This window comes from Homalodisca vitripennis, chromosome 2 (assembly GCF_021130785.1).
Source record: "Homalodisca vitripennis isolate AUS2020 chromosome 2, UT_GWSS_2.1, whole genome shotgun sequence".
NCBI classification, from domain to species: Eukaryota; Metazoa; Arthropoda; class Insecta; order Hemiptera; family Cicadellidae; genus Homalodisca; species Homalodisca vitripennis.
Window position 1 is genome coordinate 68,925,537 of NC_060208.1, and position 20,595 is coordinate 68,946,131.

At 33.4% G+C, this 20,595-nt stretch overlaps 1 protein-coding gene across 1 annotated transcript in view; it reads left to right on the forward strand.

Moving 5' to 3' along the window:
- The first annotated feature begins 15,411 nt into the window (after window positions 1–15,411).
- LOC124354118 (zygotic gap protein knirps-like) overlaps window positions 15,412–20,595 on the forward strand; it is a 51,123-nt gene continuing 45,939 nt past the window's right edge. Inside the window, exon 1 of the mRNA XM_046804339.1 lies at window positions 15,412–15,746. Within this exon, the coding sequence (XP_046660295.1) occupies window positions 15,663–15,746 (84 nt within the window). The 5' untranslated portion in view covers window positions 15,412–15,662. The remainder of the gene's footprint in view (window positions 15,747–20,595) is intronic.

The window sequence follows — 20,595 nt, forward strand, 5'->3', positions numbered from 1 at the left end:
TGACGCTTTCAGCTGTTACGGATATCAAGTAATAGGTACTTTCTTTGGATATAGTACTACATGTTAACCGTTATTCTTTGTAATACGTATCTTTGTAATGTTCAAACCGACAGTAAAAATCCCGTTGAGCATTATCAGACGACTTATAACCTCAAGTGCACCGTTATTCGTCCCTCCGGTTCTGAAGGCAAGAAGTCAAGGTGTTAACAAGCTCATGATTTAGAACCGATAACACATTCAGTTATAAAACGAGTAAGATTCAATAGGCGGTTTCCGCACGCGCGATCACGGGGCACGACGGAGCATGAGCAGAGTTACTGGCGCCGCACCGCGCGGCACGGCGCATGCGCGTCAAACCTAATTAATGCGCCTGCGCAGATCCAGTGATAAACTATATCGTTTTTATTGACGAGCGCAACACGCATATGGTAATCGGCGCATTGTCGCAGCGCCCGGGCCAATTAACATGTTGTGAGGTGTGATATACTGATGGTATCGCCGGCGCTCTCCGCTAATGATTGGGAATTATGTTGCCCGCGCGGGACAATATGTGACCGGGAAACTGACCCGTGACTATCCCCTGGGAATGGCTTGGCTCGTTCCGCGTGTTCTCTGGGTATTCCGTAGATGATAAACCTGATGTAATCTTCCATATCGTGTGTCCTCCTAGATACACAGAGCATTTTACACAGGCATATGTGTCTTTTTGTGACTGCATAGTATCTAAGAGTATATCTTTTTATCACGTAATTTCAGATTGGATTCAGGTGACGAATGTATGGTTTGAAAATTATTTACATGCAACAAAATTAAACGGTATATTTAATAGTACTTAGAGTAGTGGTAGTTATGCAAAAATCAGTATGCCCTTGTATTTCAGTCAATCTCAATATTTATTAATTATCTAGCCCAGGATTTAGTCCTTACCTAATACAGCAAAGCAGCATAATTCAATTACTCGTCTGATTCACTGAATGTTGCAGAACAATCCACTCTGCATGGTTGATGGTAGTTTTGTTTTGAGAATAGCAAGAATGATTTCGTTGACGAATATGTAAACAAACAGACTTTTCGCGTTTGTAGGTCTAAACATCTAAAGGCCATTCTCTAAAAATCATTGCATTCTCACTCACTGTTAGTTACAAAGTTTTGAATTCGTGGTTAGATTGGGATGAACTATTTTGAAATGTACTTAGTGGCATGGTTGCAGCAAAACTCTAAATTTATTGGGAGATAATACTTATCAGTTGAAAATCCAACTTAATAGTAATGGAATAATGATAGTATCGGTTTGGGAGATTTGAGGTTCCAACAAGAGATCGCCATTCATCACACATCTTGAAATTCAATAGAGGTGTTCCCAGCAAAGTTTCTAATCCCTCTGATTTCACATTTTGCAATTCTATACAATTGAATTTCTTTTCAAATTACATTAAGAAGAATCTGTAAGCCAGCTACCCCAGTAAGGAATCCTGTAGTAAAATATTAACAGAGGTCTATGAACAGGAATAGTGAAGGTGGATGTTATAAAAATATAAATCTGTAGCGAATATACAAATATAACCTATTACATTTTGTATTGGCAAACTTTTAATGCACGTGTGCTTTTTAATATACTGAATGAAAAAACATAGTTTTTAATTCAAATGAAGTGTAATATTTAAGGAAATTACTTATTACAATTTATTTAACGAAGCTCTGAAATATATTTTGGTTCAAATGATTAATCAACACTTAAGATAAAACCAATATTAAAATAAACATAGGAATAATTATTTTAAAACAACCTGATCAATACTCATAATGTAAACTATATAAAATATGTCTGTCCAAAACCTAGACAGAAAAAAACAAAAAAAAAAAAAAAAAAAAAACAAGAATGGGCTTATAAGGTGATTATTTTAAAATATTTTAGATTGATTCAGAAGAGTAAATGGCACAAACAAGGAGATGTATAATAATATATGAATAGATACAGCAATACAGCATTGCCTTATATAGTTTACGAAGTTATCCAAATAACGCAATGGCAGTAATACCATTTATCTTATAAACTGTAAAATTTTCTTTAGGAATTATGGTTTTTATCTTTACATTAAATTGGTCAAATTGCCGTGCTAATATCTACACTATAATTTATATTTTTTGTTTTACTCATGAATTATTTATGACCTCCTTCCTTATTTTTCATCGTCTTAAATTAAAGTTCATCGTTAATATTAAAGTAATATCAAACGTAAATAAATTTTGGACTTGCAATAACTAAAGGACCACTTATTTAGAGTGAAAAATCTAACAAATCGCTACAATACCGTACTTAGCTAAAAGAAATTACTTGATTAAATTTATCCTGGACTTGACAATTTGATGTCCTAAACAAAATCAAAATACGTGCTCACCAATGTCAATGAAGTAATGACTCTCCTTAAATACAAGGTTGTTAATTTTGACCCTGTTAAAAAAGACTGATGGCAGAGCCTCCAAAGTGAATAAAAAACTATTAGTCTGTTATCCATTTTTAATAGTTAAGAATACAGGTTTTATTTAAATGCTGATGAGATTTAAATATATAGCCACAGACAACTTTTTAAAGTGTGATTTGTTTTGCTAATTTTCAAAATCAGCCTAAAAGATTTCTTCAAAGATGGAGATCTGAACGAACTCATATGTCACTGAACTTGTACGCTGGAATTCGGAAGGAGACAGACGCGAGCGTAACGAGCACCAAATAGCACGGAGACCAAGACAATTTGCCCGAAGAATTATGTTGGCGTCGAATGCAGCAGCACGACTCTTGTTACTGATGCAAATATTATTATAATCTCCGGTAATGTCCGAGACCACAAACAGTTGGCATTAGCCCCATATGGAACGAGATTGCTACCTGGTTACGTTCTACGGCACCAGGAAAAACGGGCTCATTTTGACACAACAGCTTATTTTGCTTTCGTTCCAATCTCTCCTGCTGTGGTTTTGGGGGCCGAGTTATTCGAGTGCAGTGAGATTGAAGCGGTCATCTTCCACCCGAAATTCCGCGATATATGGGTTTGATTTGGAAACCAGAAGTGGGACCGTATAATGAGATGTATCTCGTCTGCTTGCTGCCTCAGTGGAATACTTCAGGGCCTCGGTGGATACTTGTGCGGTACTGACTATGCAACGAAAATATGGAAACCGAATCTCGAATTTATAAGTAAGAATTAATGAGTTGAGACTTAATCAATTGGCAGAGCTTTGGTGAAGCCTATAACTAGTGGGGGTGGTCAAATTTAATTTCCGTTTGTCTGTCTGCTTGCAAGATATCTTGGAACGAACTGACCTTTAGACTTGAAATTGTACATGAAGCTCTATTTCTATGTTCTAATGTTCCACGGTAGTGCATGTCATCCAGTGGGATTTTGCTGGGCATTAGCGAATATTTTGACATTTTATTTTATGGATAACCATTATGTGAAACAAACTCAATACGTTCTTAAGAGATGTCACATAAATAACATTTGTAGCTTAACTATCACAAAACATACAACATAAAGCGACTTATGTATAGACTTTTATTATTGAAACGCCGAAATGGAACACATTTCAATGAAAAATATCGGAGTACCGGATAATGTGGCATATATGTCGATAGAGACGTCATATTTAGAACTTACATTTTGCATGAAGCTATTTCACAAGAATAAATTCTATGATGCGTCATTTTAGTATTAATTTATTTTTTGTATGATTAAATTTCTGCCTTCTATCTGGCCACAGGACATATCGAGAATTAATGTACTATTGGTTTCAAATTTTGCATGCAACCTCTGCAAAGCCTTTTAAGCCTGTTGGGGTGTACTGCTAGTTTTATACTATTTACCTTGTAAATAGTATAAAACTAACAAAAAACTCAACTCGATTCATATTCTATTTTCATTTATCATAAATCAATACAAATAATATTTCCAAAGTTTAAGAAGTGTCACTGCCGAAAGTATATATAGTTTGGGTTCACTATGATTTCATAATCTTGGAAAAGTCCTCAAAACAGGAAGGTATTCATTTCTCTAAACGAACATTGTGTTTTATATTGCTCATAGCAATTCCTCTTATGGTTTCCTTGTGAACGAATGATATGTGGCTTATGGCAATTCAGTAAGGGGCCATGTATTGTAAACATCCTACCAAAATTATGCTGGGGTCTAAGTTGAAGTTGGAGTTCATAGTTAAGAAAATTGGTAATATGTATTATTTGTTGGCTTTATAAAACATTATAAATTGTAAAACTTACAAGTAACTATTTCTTTTGAAGTTTATTTCGCAGCAAAGAAGTAATTTCGCTTTTGTTATAACACGTTTAAAATTAAAGTTCAAAAAAATTAAATATTTATTTAGGAGTAGAAACCCTAAAAGTGTAAAATTTGATAAAATTCGGCCCTATGATTCAGTTTTTTTTTACCTACGTAGGCGTTACGTATAGAAATTTTTTCGTCCAAGCTTTTCATACTCTACTTTACACTTTATCTCCCTACGTAACATGGACTAATCACGGATGATGTACAGGATGTTTATGAATTCTCCAGAGATCCTTCGAAGATTTTTTCTTTGAGCATATTTACTACGTGTCTGTTTGTATAGGTTTTTTGAATTTTTATTTTTATTTCATAAACAAGTAAAACAAATTTGAAACAATTATTGTCTTTACAGTCTAAGAGCGAAAGAAAACTTAGTATTATATTGTTGTATCAAATTTAAAAATTCCGGACCTGTGAACTTTGTAAAGCTAATAACAATAGTATTCATACTGCATAGATTGTAAAATTCGTTACCCACTTAACAGAATTAATGGAGCACCCCATTCTGTAGCCAACCCGTTCTCTCGTGGAGTTTCAACACGGCCACGGCCGACCTTTCCGCCTTAATTACTCCGTGTATTTAAGTCCATGGGAGAGCAACAACACAACGGTGCCGTGCGGGGACAAATTACAGTGCAAATAAGGATAGCCTCTCCCAATTACATATGGGGATGATCCCCACATTCCGACCCGCTGTACTTGCCAATTTATGGTTATTAGGTCGCCTGACACGGCACGCAGTCATTGTTCTCTCGCTCTCCACCGGCCTGCGCATGCGCAAGCCACTGCCATTGCCATTCAAATGACACAATCAACCTGTCTCACATTGACCTGCAGCGCGAGCCCAGGGGTAACCTTTCCAAATGAGATAACTCTACAAATATAACCTTTTTATGGCTTTTGGACTTGTACAATTGGGATATGGAAGTAACCTTAAGTTTTTCTGATAAGAGTAATGTTACCCGAAACATCTCGTTATATTTTAGTTACAGAGTTTCACTATAAGTCTCAGTTTGAAGGCATGACTTATATTCCAATTAGTTCATTCTAATTTAGGGCAGATTTATAAATTGAAATCTTAGCCGGTTAGAAATACTCTTGAGTTTTTCTAAAGTTATTTTATCACTACGAGTCTATAGTTAGTGTTTGAAGCCTCTTACCCTTACGTAATTACGAAATATCAAAGGGAGGTTTATAAAAATGAAATATATAATATTATATCTGTAAATATATAGGTTGTATATATTTAAATTTGATATATGTATATATTTATATATTATATTTATCGAAATATATGTCTGTATCTAATGTCTTTCATCCCATCACATGGTATGAGTAAGTAATTAAGTAAGTTGTATACTCTGTACTGTATGTGACAATTCCTAACAATATCGTTTGTATTATAAATGTGTTTAAGGTGTGGGAAACAAAAGTAAAATATGAAGTGGATTTTATTAAACACTCATTACGTTCACATTCATAGTTCAGTTTATATATATAGTTTTGCTTTTTATATACGAAGGCGTGTAAAAAACGGAGTTTTATTTTACTATCTTCAAATATGTGTGCTTTGTTATTTGGCATCTCGGAGATGCTGTCTGCTGTCCTTGGGAGGTTTGATCTTCATTCGTGTAGCGATATATGCGCCGTCTGTGTGGAAGTAAGTCGAGATGATAGAGCCATTGTGTGATTGCATGTTCCATGTACCTTCACTAGAGTGCAGCAGTCAAGTGTAGTGATCTTTTTAACAATTCACCTAAAAAAAACTCTGAAAATTATTCAAGAGTGTATGGGGACAAATTTTCATCCTAGGCACGTGAATTTGAATGGAACATAACGTTTATGTACAGTAAGGGACCTTGGCCATCAATATCGGAAAGTGAAGTTAACATTTTTACACCTTTGATATTTTGCTGGGGAAGTTAGCCGATTGGCGGTAGAGAAGATTGCATCTTAACATGATTCATATATTATATGGATCAGTTTAACACATAATCTACAATAAGTTTGATGACTTTTGGATAAAGATAACCCACCTTGTCGAGCGAAAATAATACAAGACACTATACAGGATACAGACACCGTCATGAGCCATCCGCCGTATTCACCAGATCATGCACCCTGTCATTTCCACCTTTTGCCACGGGTAATAAAGGAGCTTCTGTGATACCATTTTCAATCCGACAGTGAACCATGCACTTTTGGGTGTACTAACAAAATTCTGAAGGAATGGCATTAGTTGATGTCTTGAACTAGGGATATGCAGTTCAAATAATTGTATAACCTTGGAATGCGCCTTTCTTTCAAAGTTTGCAACAGAATGTCAATAAAGAATGTACATAATATTCAAGTTATTGAAAAAGGCTTATTATATTTACACTCTGTTACAAATATCCCCCCCACATATAATCACTGTTTAATTAGAAAAAATTGACAATTATTTTACTTTTATCTCTCGAGAGGGCTTAATATCTTCGTATTCAGAAGTTTTAAACAAGCAAATTAATATATTACAACAAAATAAACAATAATTAAGAAAACATTACATATAAAAACAGTACAAGGCCAGCTGATATAATTTTTTAAACTGAATAAGTTAACTAAAAGGAATTCACTTGTCACTGAAATACATGCTGTATTATATCGTATGTAAGTAGAGGTATATTTGAATTTTATGATGTACTAGCAGTTATCCATCTTATCACATGCAGTTTTATTTTGAAAAACTGTGACACCATGAGCATATTATTTTTAAATTACATTACAAACAATCCTGATATAAGAGATAATCAATGAAGATATTCCAATCCCTTGATCCATTTTAGATTTAAGTTTATAAAGGGAGCCCTGCAGTTCGAGAATGAAACTTTTTTTAATAGTACCTCTGAAATTTCTCGAAATTCTCTTCAATATATCATGACATTTTATTGCTCCAATAGCTCCAACGATTTCAGTAACAATTGAAGCTTTTCACACTTATGATGTAATACATTATGACATTTTACTGTAGTTATATTTTACAATATGTGTAGGCCTAACGCTATGTTTACTAGAGGATTCAAATCCATCCCCTTCGTCAGGTCTGAAGATTAAGTAATACAATGCTCGAATCGTAGTGTTATACATTTTGTAACATATAACGATGTTGCATTCCTAAAATACAATTATTATTTAAACAAAGACTTTACTATGGTTGAGAAAAATACCAATAAAAGCAAACCTAGACAAAGAAAAGCTTCTGAACGGAACATGATTATAATTCAGCCTGTAGATGACTTTGACAGATGAATAACCACAAATTCTTATTAAAATTAGAATTAAATGTATACTTATTTTCAAATACTTAAACAGATGATCTAAACTCTAATATCTAAATGAGAAGATTATAAACTCATTTACTATCTGCTTTTTAAGCCGAATCCATACATAATAGTACGTTTGAAGAGAATTTCATAGGTCAGTGGGGCATTCATAAAAATTTATATTTAAAAATTCAATAAGGGAACATAATCCAATCTTTAATAAACTCTTCATGTGGAAATTAAATTTCAAAATGGTGGCTGTTTAAAATGTTTAAACTAAAATAAATGGATAAAATCTTCTAATTTAGCAAATCAGACACAAAAATAGTTATTTTACACAAAATATATTAAAAACAAAATAAGACTTTAAATATTGAAATTGAATAACATATATAAATGACGTATTCCAAATTCAGTCAATTTAGACCATGCATGTTATATTACAAATTTCTTCGCAATAAGTGAAATTTCCATAAAGAGTGTAAATAAATAATATTTAATGCAGGTTTTTAGATGATATTTCTTCTATTATTACATTGTTATCTAAATGGGAGGAAACAGACTTGAGAAGCATTGTGGGACTGAACTTTCAACATGAAAGTTAATTTTGATCCAATATAAAAAAAATTAAAATAGGTACTATTTTATTTGTTGTAAATTGTTGAACAAAGGTATATTTATGTAACTTAAAAAAGTACAAACTCTTTTAATATTTTAAATTTTATATTATAAATTGAAATTTGACTCCTGAAATCTGAAGAGGTCTGATGGACATGGACACTATATTACATGAGTCAAATATGTGGCAGTGTCAAATGTTAGACATTGCACTAAATGGAAGGTGAAATGGAACTAAACTCAACATTTTAATCAACCATAGCTACGTTACGTGAGTAAAGATGGAGTTTGTAACTGAAAGCCAACATAAATTATTGAATTTAATAAAATAGTTCTTTATTTATAGTGACCTATTTCACATGAACAATTTATAACAATATTTATACATTTTTATATGACATGTATTTTACATACATTGTGTACAGTGCACAATTTATGTATCAGTGAGTGAAAATTAAAGGTTACTAAAATAAATAGAACTACTCATGTAATAGTTAGTTGTGTTTTTAGTTTGCCGTCTCTGGTAAGTGTTCCTTTTTAAAGACAAAGGCCATGTTAAAACTAGAGCTAAAGAATAAAATAAACATACTAAGCTGAATAGAAAAGCCAAGGCACAAAAAAGGAGTTGCTAAGCGATGGGGGCACTCTGAGCAGTTTGAACCTAGTCATATAAACAGTCCTAATCGCAGTTTAGAGGTTGACAGCAAGAGCTGGAGTGCGGGAAAACTGTCTGCAGGAGGACAGTAATTTGAGTCCTGATACTATCTTTGACTTGACAGTCAGTTTGATGGCTCCTGGCACAGAGAGGATTTACGTCAAACTACGGGGTCGATATTGTTAATCATATAGCCACAGGCCTATACAAGGAACCACCAGAGAGTGCAGTTGGCGGCGACCAATAGAATGGACTGGCCTGCGCGACGTTGCCACACAACTGCCGCTGCCGCCCGGCACGGCTGGCGCATTGTGGCTGATAAACCGCTGCGCTATCACAACTAACACTGATACTGAGCATTTAAAACTTATCAGTATAATTGAAAAACAATATTTAAAATGCGTTGACAGTTTTCTATATTATATTTAAATTACTTGTATAATTTATTAATGTTATTACAAACTAACTATCGATTAAAACAAACAAATCGTCCCGTCAGTTAGTCAGAGTAAAGTACTTGCTTATTTCCATACGATACAACAATCTTTTCAGTGATTTTAAAACGATTACTAAACACACACACAAAATTAATATACATGTTGCTTATATTGGACACTGCATGACGTGTTGCTTGATTAAAAATAATTAAAAAAATATAACAATATAATCAACTTTAAAATTATCGAAACAATTATATTTTTAAATTATGAAATAATCAAATTTTCCACAAAATAACTTTTAGGGCCTACTATTTTAAAATGAAATACGTTAAAAAGCATTATTGACTTAATAATATTCTTACCTTTGCAACTTGTATATTTATTTTATTCGCTCTCAGGCGGCAATATCGTAGCCAAAACCTCGGAGTCTTCTTCATTTTCACTTTCTGCCTCACTGCTACTCGTGTCAGAATTGTCTGCTAAGTTTATAATTATTTGCTCTACAACACTTGTACGGATACATTCCTTTTCAAAATCAACTTGCTGCAAGGCTTCTGCGTGCTGAACTCTTGATTGCCAGTCTTCTTTAGTCACTTTGTGCAGAGCACCATGAACAAGTTTCTCAACGTCGGGTTTTAAATGTCTTATTATTACGTGCTACCTCTCCCTTCATTTGAGCCCATACCATTTCAATGGGATTGTACTGGCAGTGATAAGGAGGGAGCCTGACAACTGTATGTCCCATTTCATTGGCTTAATACGTCGAGTTCATAAGTTTTTTGTTGGGTTTTTTTATATGGGTGAACCCCCATTTTAAGTTCTGGTTTCGTTTCTTTCATAGAGTATTGTATGTTTTTTTCGAGACAGCCAATTTTAAATCTCTTCCTTCTCCACGATGAATTTGGAATTTTCTCGGCGAGTACTGAATGGTATGGAGCATTGTCCATAACGATGATCGAGCCTTCTTCCAAAATGCATAGCAGTTTTTTTAAACCATTTTCTGAACGATTCAGCGTTCATTTCATCGTGATAGTCCGAAACTGGAATTGAAGAGAATGCAGTATTTTCAACCGCCACTGATTAAGCGACAATAGGCACTGACTGACGGTCAGGGACCGGAAGGAGGAAGGGGCTGTTTCTTGGAAACAGTATGACTCATCCGTCTAGTATTACCAACACTGCTGGCTGGTGCGGCTTTTGTTTACAGGTATTTCAACCCGTTTCCTCCACATTTTCAATCGTCTGACATCATCTATTATGTACTGTGTTCAAATTTCATTGGATGTTATAGAAAAACCGTTACTTTAGAATTTTATAAGAAAGTGCATTTCATATTATAAAAATACTTGTGCTGAATGATTTTTCAACTATGGCCAGTTTAAATATTTAAATCACCCACGTGTGAAAACAATTTTACATAACACAGATTCAAGACTATTAATATCCAGGTAGGAAAAATGCTTTCAAAATGGTTATAAATTTATGAGAACCGAAGTGCGTAACAAAACCGTTGCGGCAACAATTCCCACCGTTATGTACTGAATAAGTATATTTATGGAAAAGAACATAATATGTTTCTTTATGAATATATTATATATTTTAAATAAAATATGAAATATATTATATTTCAGTTGTATTTGATAACTTTCTTACCAAATTGAAAATCTATTTAACATAACATGATTATACTATGCAAAACATGTAATGCCTTTATTATATATCAGTGATAATGGCATTATCTAACTGTTAAATACGGGAAATTAACGTTTTTTTGTGGTATTTTTTATGTTTTCTTTTTAATTTATATTTCGGCTAAAGATTTTAATCTTACGATCTTCGTATATGAGTAATATAATACAATAATTTATTTCAATCCATTTAACTCAACATGGAAATAAGCTACAGAAATGTACTTTTTTTAAATGACCGTAAAATTACATTTTGTAATACGTAGTTAATTCATTCAAGACAGCTCTAACATTTCTTTCGAGCGTAACGGTTAAGTATTTTAAAACGCTGGACTCGCGTGGCTTGTGGTTACAGCGGGGAACAAGTTTTGGCAACGTCGCTCAGTTCTCGTTGGCCGCTCCAAGATCACGGGCAAAATAGGCTCCTCCCTCAACTGCACTCTCTTGTGGTTTTTTTGTATAGTTACTGACTACGGAGTACTTTGTTAGAACTGTGCATGATTAAGCATGATTGAGTTGAAGCTAGCTCAGAAATTGACATTTGCTACAAAGGACTTTGGAATGTAACAAAAATTAGGAAGGTTCCTCTCCAGACATGGATGTAACGGCTGTTGACATTCTATGGAAGCGTTCACTAGGCTACAAGTTTCGACATTCAATGGTGACTAGTGATGGTCACTCAAACAAGTAATTTGCACACTTATCCTAAAATAATGTGAACGTAATGGGCATTTAATAAAATCCACTTTATATTTTATTTTTGTTTCCCACACCTTAAACACATTTATAATACAAACGATATTGTTAGGAATTGTCACATACAGTATATAGTATACAACTTACTTAATTACTTACTCATACCATGTGATGGGATGAAAGACATTAGATACAGACATATATTTCGATAAATATAATATATACATTTAAAATAAAAATAGGTTGTGTACAATTTTGGATAACTGCACATTAACACAGGAAATAAGTAGTTACCAAATAAGGTATATCCATATTGCATTAAACCTGGGAGAAAGGATAATCGGCGAAGCCAATATGTGTATAGACTGACGGTAGCATTTATAATCCCATTCATTTTACTCCCAATACGGCTTTGTCATGTTTGATATCGAAATTTAGAAAGATCAGATACAATCTTGAAACTGATAAGAAAAGCTACTGTTTTCCTAATCTCACCTTGAGGATTACGGAATGGTTGTATCTTATCCGTTCCACGAGAGGCGTGCCTAGGGTTTGAGTTGTGGGAGGATACAAACTCATTGTTTTATGGTGGTGAGGTGGATAAACAACAGAACAAAATTTGATTCTTGATATGTATATTAAAACGTTTTTAAATTCTGTATTAAAGGGCGAAAGGGTAAAGCAATCTGGGGAAAATATTATATGAACCTTAATAATTAAAAAAAATATGTTTTACACGTCATCTAATTAAAATACCTTACTAAACCAGTTAAAACTGCAGTATTTTAGTTGAAATTACTGTGCAAAAAATGTACTCCAAACTTGTTAATAATGACGAAGATAACTATATTGAGTATTTTTAAAACTAAAACAATATATATTTTTTGTAAAGTATATAGTTATGTTGTTATAGACCATACAGAATATCTTCCTGTCGGAACTTGTATTATTGTTTAGCAAAGTCATAAAAAATAAACTTTGATTAAATCCTGAAAGTTTACTGCAGACTTTATCACACCATTATTTCAAATCCGAGTAAATTCTTGAAATAATAAAGATTATTCAAAAATAATTTTGTATGGAAATTAAGTGAAACCTTTGGTTTTTAAAATTGTCCTTCCAAGAATGAAATATTTTATTCCATCACATCTGAATATCTATCCTAAACTTCTTTATTTCAATAATTGGTCTATATAGAAACGATGACAAAGACCTATAAATATTCTGTCAAGTGAAAGTCAAGGGACTAAAACAATAGGTTGATGGTCTGTTGCAAAGTTCTTGGTCATGCTTCTGTAATTATTGCCAGTGACACCTTGAGAGCGATGGTACCTGATATAAGCGGCATGCAAGTCATCGCTCGAGACTGTAATGGCAGTGTATAGTGTCTGAAGCCTCGACAGTATGAGAATAGTTTCATAATTTAGGTGAGCTTATGTACAACATTCTTATGTATTACAAATCTGAACTCCGTTTAATGAGAGGTGTGTTAAACTGTCGTGTTTAAATAACATATGTGATTCATACAGACAGTAACTCGAATGATACAGATGTCAGCAGACCTTCTAGGTAATTAAGAGATACTTTCAAATGCAGTATGAATAATTATTATCTCCTCATTTTGGAAGTAAATTTGCGTATAATGGAATCAATTGTAATACAATTTAACAATCACTTGATAGAGGATAAAGTATTCGTCACAGTTGCATTGAACCGGTTTTAATTCCGTACTGCAAAACCTCATTCCAGAGACAGTGTTAGGAAAGCGTATGTAATACGTGGTTTCGGCTCAGCTGTAAATGGGCAACTCTTGTCCAAACATTCGTGTTATTCCAATGGCATGTTAGTTTTGACAATAAAAAATTCCTTCAATCATTTACTGACACCATAATGTATCTGCTGTACTGACAGCCATTTGTATTTTAATCCTATAAAACAATATATATATATCCTAAATTCTTTATGCCCATGTATTTAATCTAGAATTGTGAATGGGACTTATATAATTTCAAATATGTAATTAACAAGTACCTATCCAAGAGTTTTTGTGGTTATATATATTTTTATCGGTTATTCATGAAAAAATATATAATATATATTATTTTAATATATATATATAATTATTTAAATTATATTATTTTATATATATATATAAAATGTTTATTGAAATTATATATATATATATATATATATATATATATATATATATATATATAATATAATGTTTGAAACAAAATACCTTATAACTCATCCAATTTCAAATTGGATTTATTTACGCAACTATCTGTTGAACTTAATGGCGATATATCAAGACGTGTCAGAATCACTAAATGTTCGTGGAGAGAAACATTTTCTAAACGTTACGGTGAATAAAATGTTTTGCGTGTAGAAAGTGAATTAAGAACAAATAAATGTAAGAGAATGGAGGACCATAAAACCTTGGAAACGACCTAAGGAATGAAAAAGACCTAGACAATCTATCCTACACCCGGAAGACTACCAGAGTTGTTAGTGCAGTAAAAGTGTTGTCTACGACTAGGATATTTCTTTCGTTTGATAACGAAGGTTTTTGTACTATGACATATTTTCCAGCGACATCTAAGATTAAACCAACGAGAAAGTTATACTTTTATCTAACACTGTTTAACATAGAGGGATTCCAAAATATTTCTTCCAAGATAACATGTCTCTTAAGCCCATACTAAGACACAGGGAGAAATCGCGAACTTAGTTTTCTAGACGTGTCTGGTAGCACGAAAACGCGGAAACTATGTCTATTATGTAACAAGAGAAAGTTTTTAATTACATTTTTTCCGACTCTTTGTGAAAGCATGTTTAAAACCCGGGAGAATGTTTATAATGTATAAATCGTTAATATGATTAGATTTTAATTTTAACTCTGGCACAGTCCAGTACTTAAGTTTTGGAGTGATTTCTAACCAGAAGATAATATAGTTGTAGACAAGTACAATATTCTAAATGGGTATCTGCTCTCCTCACTTACAGCTATTGTTTATATCTCGGGCGCTAATTGTCGCTAATGGCTCAAAAATAACCTCCGACCGGCATTAAATGGGTCATGGGAACCGGGCCTCACCCCGTAGCAAAAAGGATTAGCATATAGATTAAAGATACACACTTGGCCGAGGAGTCCCCAGCCGCGCCGCGCCGTCCACCTGTCTTATCGGCTCTGTGGGACTGATCACGAGCGGGAAATGTCGTAGAGCCCGCGGCTGTTGATGGTGGCTCGATTTATGACGCGAGTTCCCAATGAATCACTAATGACCGCGAGTAAGATGGCCGATAATTAGCGGTGTGGCCAATGACATGACGCCGCGGTGTGGGTGGGAGGGGGGACCCGGGAGGTGCTGGTGCCTGGCGGCCTCTGGCCGAACCTTGCTGAAGATGAGCAGAGACAGTTACCCATTGACATCGTCTCTCGCAGTGGCAGCGTGCTGTATCCACGTGTTCCGCCCTCATCCTCTGCGGTCTCCCGCGAAGTCATCACGTGATCAACCTGTCGGTGGGACATATGAAACGCAGTGGATTGTGATTGTGTTTTTTAGTGAATCAATTCTTATTTTAAACTTATCTCAGGCAGGCCTGTAGCTGTATTATTTTTTTAAATTTATATCTTGGAACATTAAAAAAATAAACCATATATATATATATATATATATATTTAGTCCTTTGGACATTAGCATACGTTTAATATTTCATGTGGATGAAGTAACCGAACAGTGACAAAGGCATGCGAGACTTCACCAAGTGATTAGCAGTGGGGTTTTGGAGACTTTAACGAAGGTGAAACAATAAGCGTAAACGCAGAGAAGTTTCTTAAGAAGCAAATTGCCTGAAGTGTACGCGACGAGATTGCGGTGATAAGAGAAGGTGGAGGACCGGGGTCGCAGGATGGAGAGCAAGCGGTGATGGAACAGCACCCTGCCACCCCCCAGGCTGGCGCTGGTCGATGGTGGGGGCCTTCCAGCACTCCTTCCGCCTCAACGGACGTGGTAAGCAACTATATCTGGGGCACTCACAATTGGTTTGGGGCAATCATTTCGTCAGAGGGAAGAAATTTCGTATACTGTAGCCCGTTCTTATCAAACAGCCGGTTGTCTATGAACAAAATAACGTTCTATTTGTATGTAGTTGAAATCTGGACGGATTAAAAAGAAATATTTTATACGTCTGAACAAGAGAAACTTGATTACGTTAAATGTTCAAAAAGTCTATGTCATTGCAAAAATAATTATAAATTTAAATGTGTAAATGTGAAATATTTTACAATTCATTTTACGAAATATAATACTTTTTCATGTATACGATTAAAATTTTCAAGGAAATCCTAATTTGGAACTTGGATGATGTGGAATTAATATGTATAACGTTATAGTTATAGATTATAAATTTGGATGTCTTATTAAAGTAACCAATATAGTTCCTAAAAAATCAAAACAAATTTAGACTCATAGCGTTCTGAATTCTCCGCAAATTTTAACTTTTAACTTTGAATCATAGTTCAGAACTTCTATACTTCACCGCTTAGCCTCAAAACTACCACTGCCGTGTACGGTTCCGTCATCGGTAATCTAGATTTATTTATTTCAACACCCTTATAAATTCATTTATGCTTTTTATCTAACACTGGTTACTTCGGCTACTATATTTGACATAATAAAATTGTATGTTAAATGTAGTGGCCGAAAGTTTTGTGAAAGTGTGTATAGGTTTGACACCGTAACACAAACAACAGATAGATACTTCAAAGTCCTAGACACTGTTTCTTATATTTATATAAAGCAACGCCAAGAAGAGAGTTATATTTTTCATGTAATTCCAAAATATCTGCTCTGGAAAGTTTTACAGCATTTTAAAAATAATTTTTAAAAAAGGTTAAACTAAGGAACCACTTCTTTTGTTCTAAAGCAGTGTGGAAGTGCAGATCTTAATTGTTTTGAACTTTAGTTATAAGAAGATTATGTAATGTTGATATAATATATATATATTTCAGAAGAAAATAATCTCATTCTGCACTCGTACATAAAAAAACATTATTTGGAGCTACTACCACGAGATAAGGGAACTATTTACATTAGATATAGGCATTCATGGCCTCCTCGTAGGTATTGTTACATAAAACAAACTATCCAAGTCCTAAGATGCCAAATAGTTTAAGACAATGGTTTTGATACATTTCTTTGCCTTTTTAACTTTATGGTCTAATTTATGTTTTACGACTTAGTAAAGGTATTCCACAAACACTTGTTCAGAAATGTATAAATTATTGATAAATTAACATTATTAAATAACAAAATGCTTGTGCCGTACCAGATTATTAGAAAACTTGTTATTTTGATTTTTTTGTGAGGAAGTAATTTATATTAGTAAAATATACAAAGTAAGAAATGCGAAAAACTTCGACAGTGTGAGACTGGCTAAATCAGACTATTATTACTTGAAGAATTAATAGTTAAGTGATTTAGTGTATATATTTTTTTAAAGCTTTAAATAAAAAAAGTTAATCTTGTGTTTTCTGAATGGTTACCACTAAATAAATTAACTAAATCAGACAAAACAAAATACTGTGTTGAGCTCTCCGACAGATGATAGATTGTTACTATTTTTACATTATATAGAACAACATGTTTACATTTTTAAGTAAAATATTAATGCCTTTAGCAAATAAAACAAATCCAATGTGGAACACCAAAAGATACTTCTGCTGATATCGATTATTTTTCCTCAAATTGAGGAAAACTGCTACCCAATAGTTATGTACTATGAATTGAATTTTAGTAAACTGACCTAATGTTAATGAAACTCATAAAATATGGTTATTTTAGCAGGAAATAAAAAGTTTTGCTTCTACCAAAAAGAAATACCTTCTTGTCATGTTAATGAAAGAAACTATTATTGCAGCATGGCTATTTGATAAAGCCTTAAAAATACGGGAATATTGGATTTTTGCTAATGAATTTTAATTGTTTCCATTCACCCAAAGTAGGCGCAAATTTGTAATATAACCTGCAAAGCCTTGAAAACATGAAATTTCGTTTTATATTCTTCAAACCACGGAAGCTCTTGCTCTAAAATGAACTCTCTTAGACATGCTCATGGAATAAAATATAAAAAGTACGAATTTAATAACTTTGTATGGTCAACACTATAGTGCGGATAGAAATGTAACTATTATTTGGCAATAAAAGTTTACTTATATATTTAAGAATGTATTTCGTAAGCACCGTATTATTTGTAGTATGGTTTTATTCAAGTCAAAAGAATCTTTTTTATCCATATAGTACAAAGCTGCAGCTCTGCTAACATTTATTACGAGCATAACTTTGGAGAGTTGCGAATTTATAATACTTAAGTTTGAATAATGATTGTTATAAAACAGTAAGGACATTACTAAATAATATTTGTATGCAACAATGAATTTCTAGCCCTAACAGGCCTCTTCATTCCTATCTTTATGGTAATATGCATTTGAGGATGTTCATCCATAACCGCACCTCTATTTCCACTGGCACAAGAAAAAACATTGTTAAAACTTTGAACACAAATATCAATACTAATTGTACATATTTGATATTATAAAATACATATAATACAAGTACAGTGCAATACAAGAACAACGATTTTCAAAAATACATTTAGCGTTTCTTCAAGAATTTGTGTTAAAATGTGTCCATAATGCATAATTAATTTAGATTTATTAGTTATTGTGACAGTTTATTTGACTTGACTGCTTTCCCTTCCCCTAAACCAAAGTTTTGTGGAAATGTAATTTCATGCAAAATGTAAAGCCTGTAGTTGATATTTATGGAGGCATGGCACTACATGAAACGCTGAAAAATATTTAGATGTGAAATTTAAGATATATTAACATTTAATGTCTCCTGATATTCGATGTTGATATTTGTTAGCCGTTAGTTGATATTTTTTAGTATATATAATAGTATAATGCATTTGTCAATGATCCTTACCTATAAGAGGTGGGGAAGGGGAGGCATGAAAGAAACCAGCTACCTACCACACATAGTTGCTACAAGAAAACTGGCCTGAACGTATTGGCACTCGCAGCCTTGGTACTACCTACACATAAACAATAAAACACGATGCATTTGTTTAACTTTTGTTACTTGCTAGATTAAATGAAATAGAATCAATATATTTAACTGTCTGAGGTGTGTCAAAATTAAACGGACTCTTCCGAGGTTTGGGAAAATTAAAAAAAATCCATTTCGGGTCTGACAATAAAGATGTACGTTATTCTGAGTCTGGCCTTGAGCTATTAGGGATTATTCCAAAATTTTCAATCATCAGTGACACTTGCGCACGAAAATAATATTATCTATGCTTACTTTCAGCATATTATACTAGATTGTACATTCTTAGTAACATGATCGGAAGTGAAAGGGAAAGAAGATACATGAATGAGGAAAAGAATAATTAGTTGAGGTTGTTATCCAAAACAAGAGAAAACAAATATTCAAGTCTTACCCTCCGCGCAGTTTTTGGTTGAACCCAGAAGAACGGTTAACTTTTGATTGTTTTATACATTCTAGTTGAACTTACCTGGATACAGAAAAGACGTATGCGTCACTGGGCAACTACTTACATATCCAGGAGCGGCATCACTAACCGCAAATGTCGATATTTTGGTGGAAGGTTGGACCGGTAGGTCTAGTCTACTTTTGGATTTGATAGAGATCTCTTAGTGTGAAGGGAGCCATTGGTAAATTTTAGTCGAAATTGATAGTATAGTTATACATATTTTCAAAACTAGTTTGGTACCACAGTTATTTAGTTTCTGATATATGCTTTTGAGATGGGGGTCGAAAATAACATGAATAGGAACAATTTTACACTTTTTTGTGGAGTTTCAATAAAGTTTTATTCACCTGATGCTACAATAATTGAATATCTGCCTATTTTCAAAGATCTATCAAATCCAAACCTCCTTTAATGGCGGTTATGTTGTGGGGCTCAAAACCCTTGCGATTTACTAAATAATATTTATCGGCTAAGGATGCACATGTCTAAATTTGTGTTAAAGAAGACCTTAGAATTCGTGTTTATGGGCGTCATTCAAGCAAAGGGGTATTATCAAACGTGATCTTCAAGCTAAATTGGGCATATCTCCAGGATGCAACTGTATCTCGTTTATGAGCGTGCTGGATAAAATGCATATGAATAGGTGGAGACTAAACACAAAGAATATGTAAACAGGTTACTTTGGCTAAGAGAAGACTAAATAATGAAACTGAGTGTGCGGAAGACTCGATAAACCTTCTTATGTTCTTGGCAAACGTTGGGCGCAAAAATATATTTTTGAAATTTATATAATGTGGTATTGGGCGTGGAAAGTTATAACTTAATTTTCCGAAAGACGTGTTTCTCTCACAACATCTTCTCACAACTATCTCATAAACTGGACAAAAATGATTTTAAATTATCTTTCTATTATGTTATAAATTTGAAATAAAAATATTACTTTTTGAACGAATGTATTCATCTAATATTTATAACTCAAAACGGTAAGACAAATGTGATTATAATATTAATTATATGGTTGAAAACAACATGTCAACTATCCCCACTTAAAATTTATGATTAAACTTTTCCCAACTGGTCAATACATCTTTTTACGAAAGGCGGTTATCCATTTCAAGTAAATACATTACATACAAACTCATTACTTTTTCCAAACGTCTCATCAATTTTCCTTAAAACCATTTTTTATATGAATGTGTAGAGTAGCTACGAGCTAGTAATGATTGTCGAAAGTTCCCTCGTGAAAAAGATTGTTTTCTCAACAAATATATTCATCTAATAAATATAACTCAAAGTAATAAC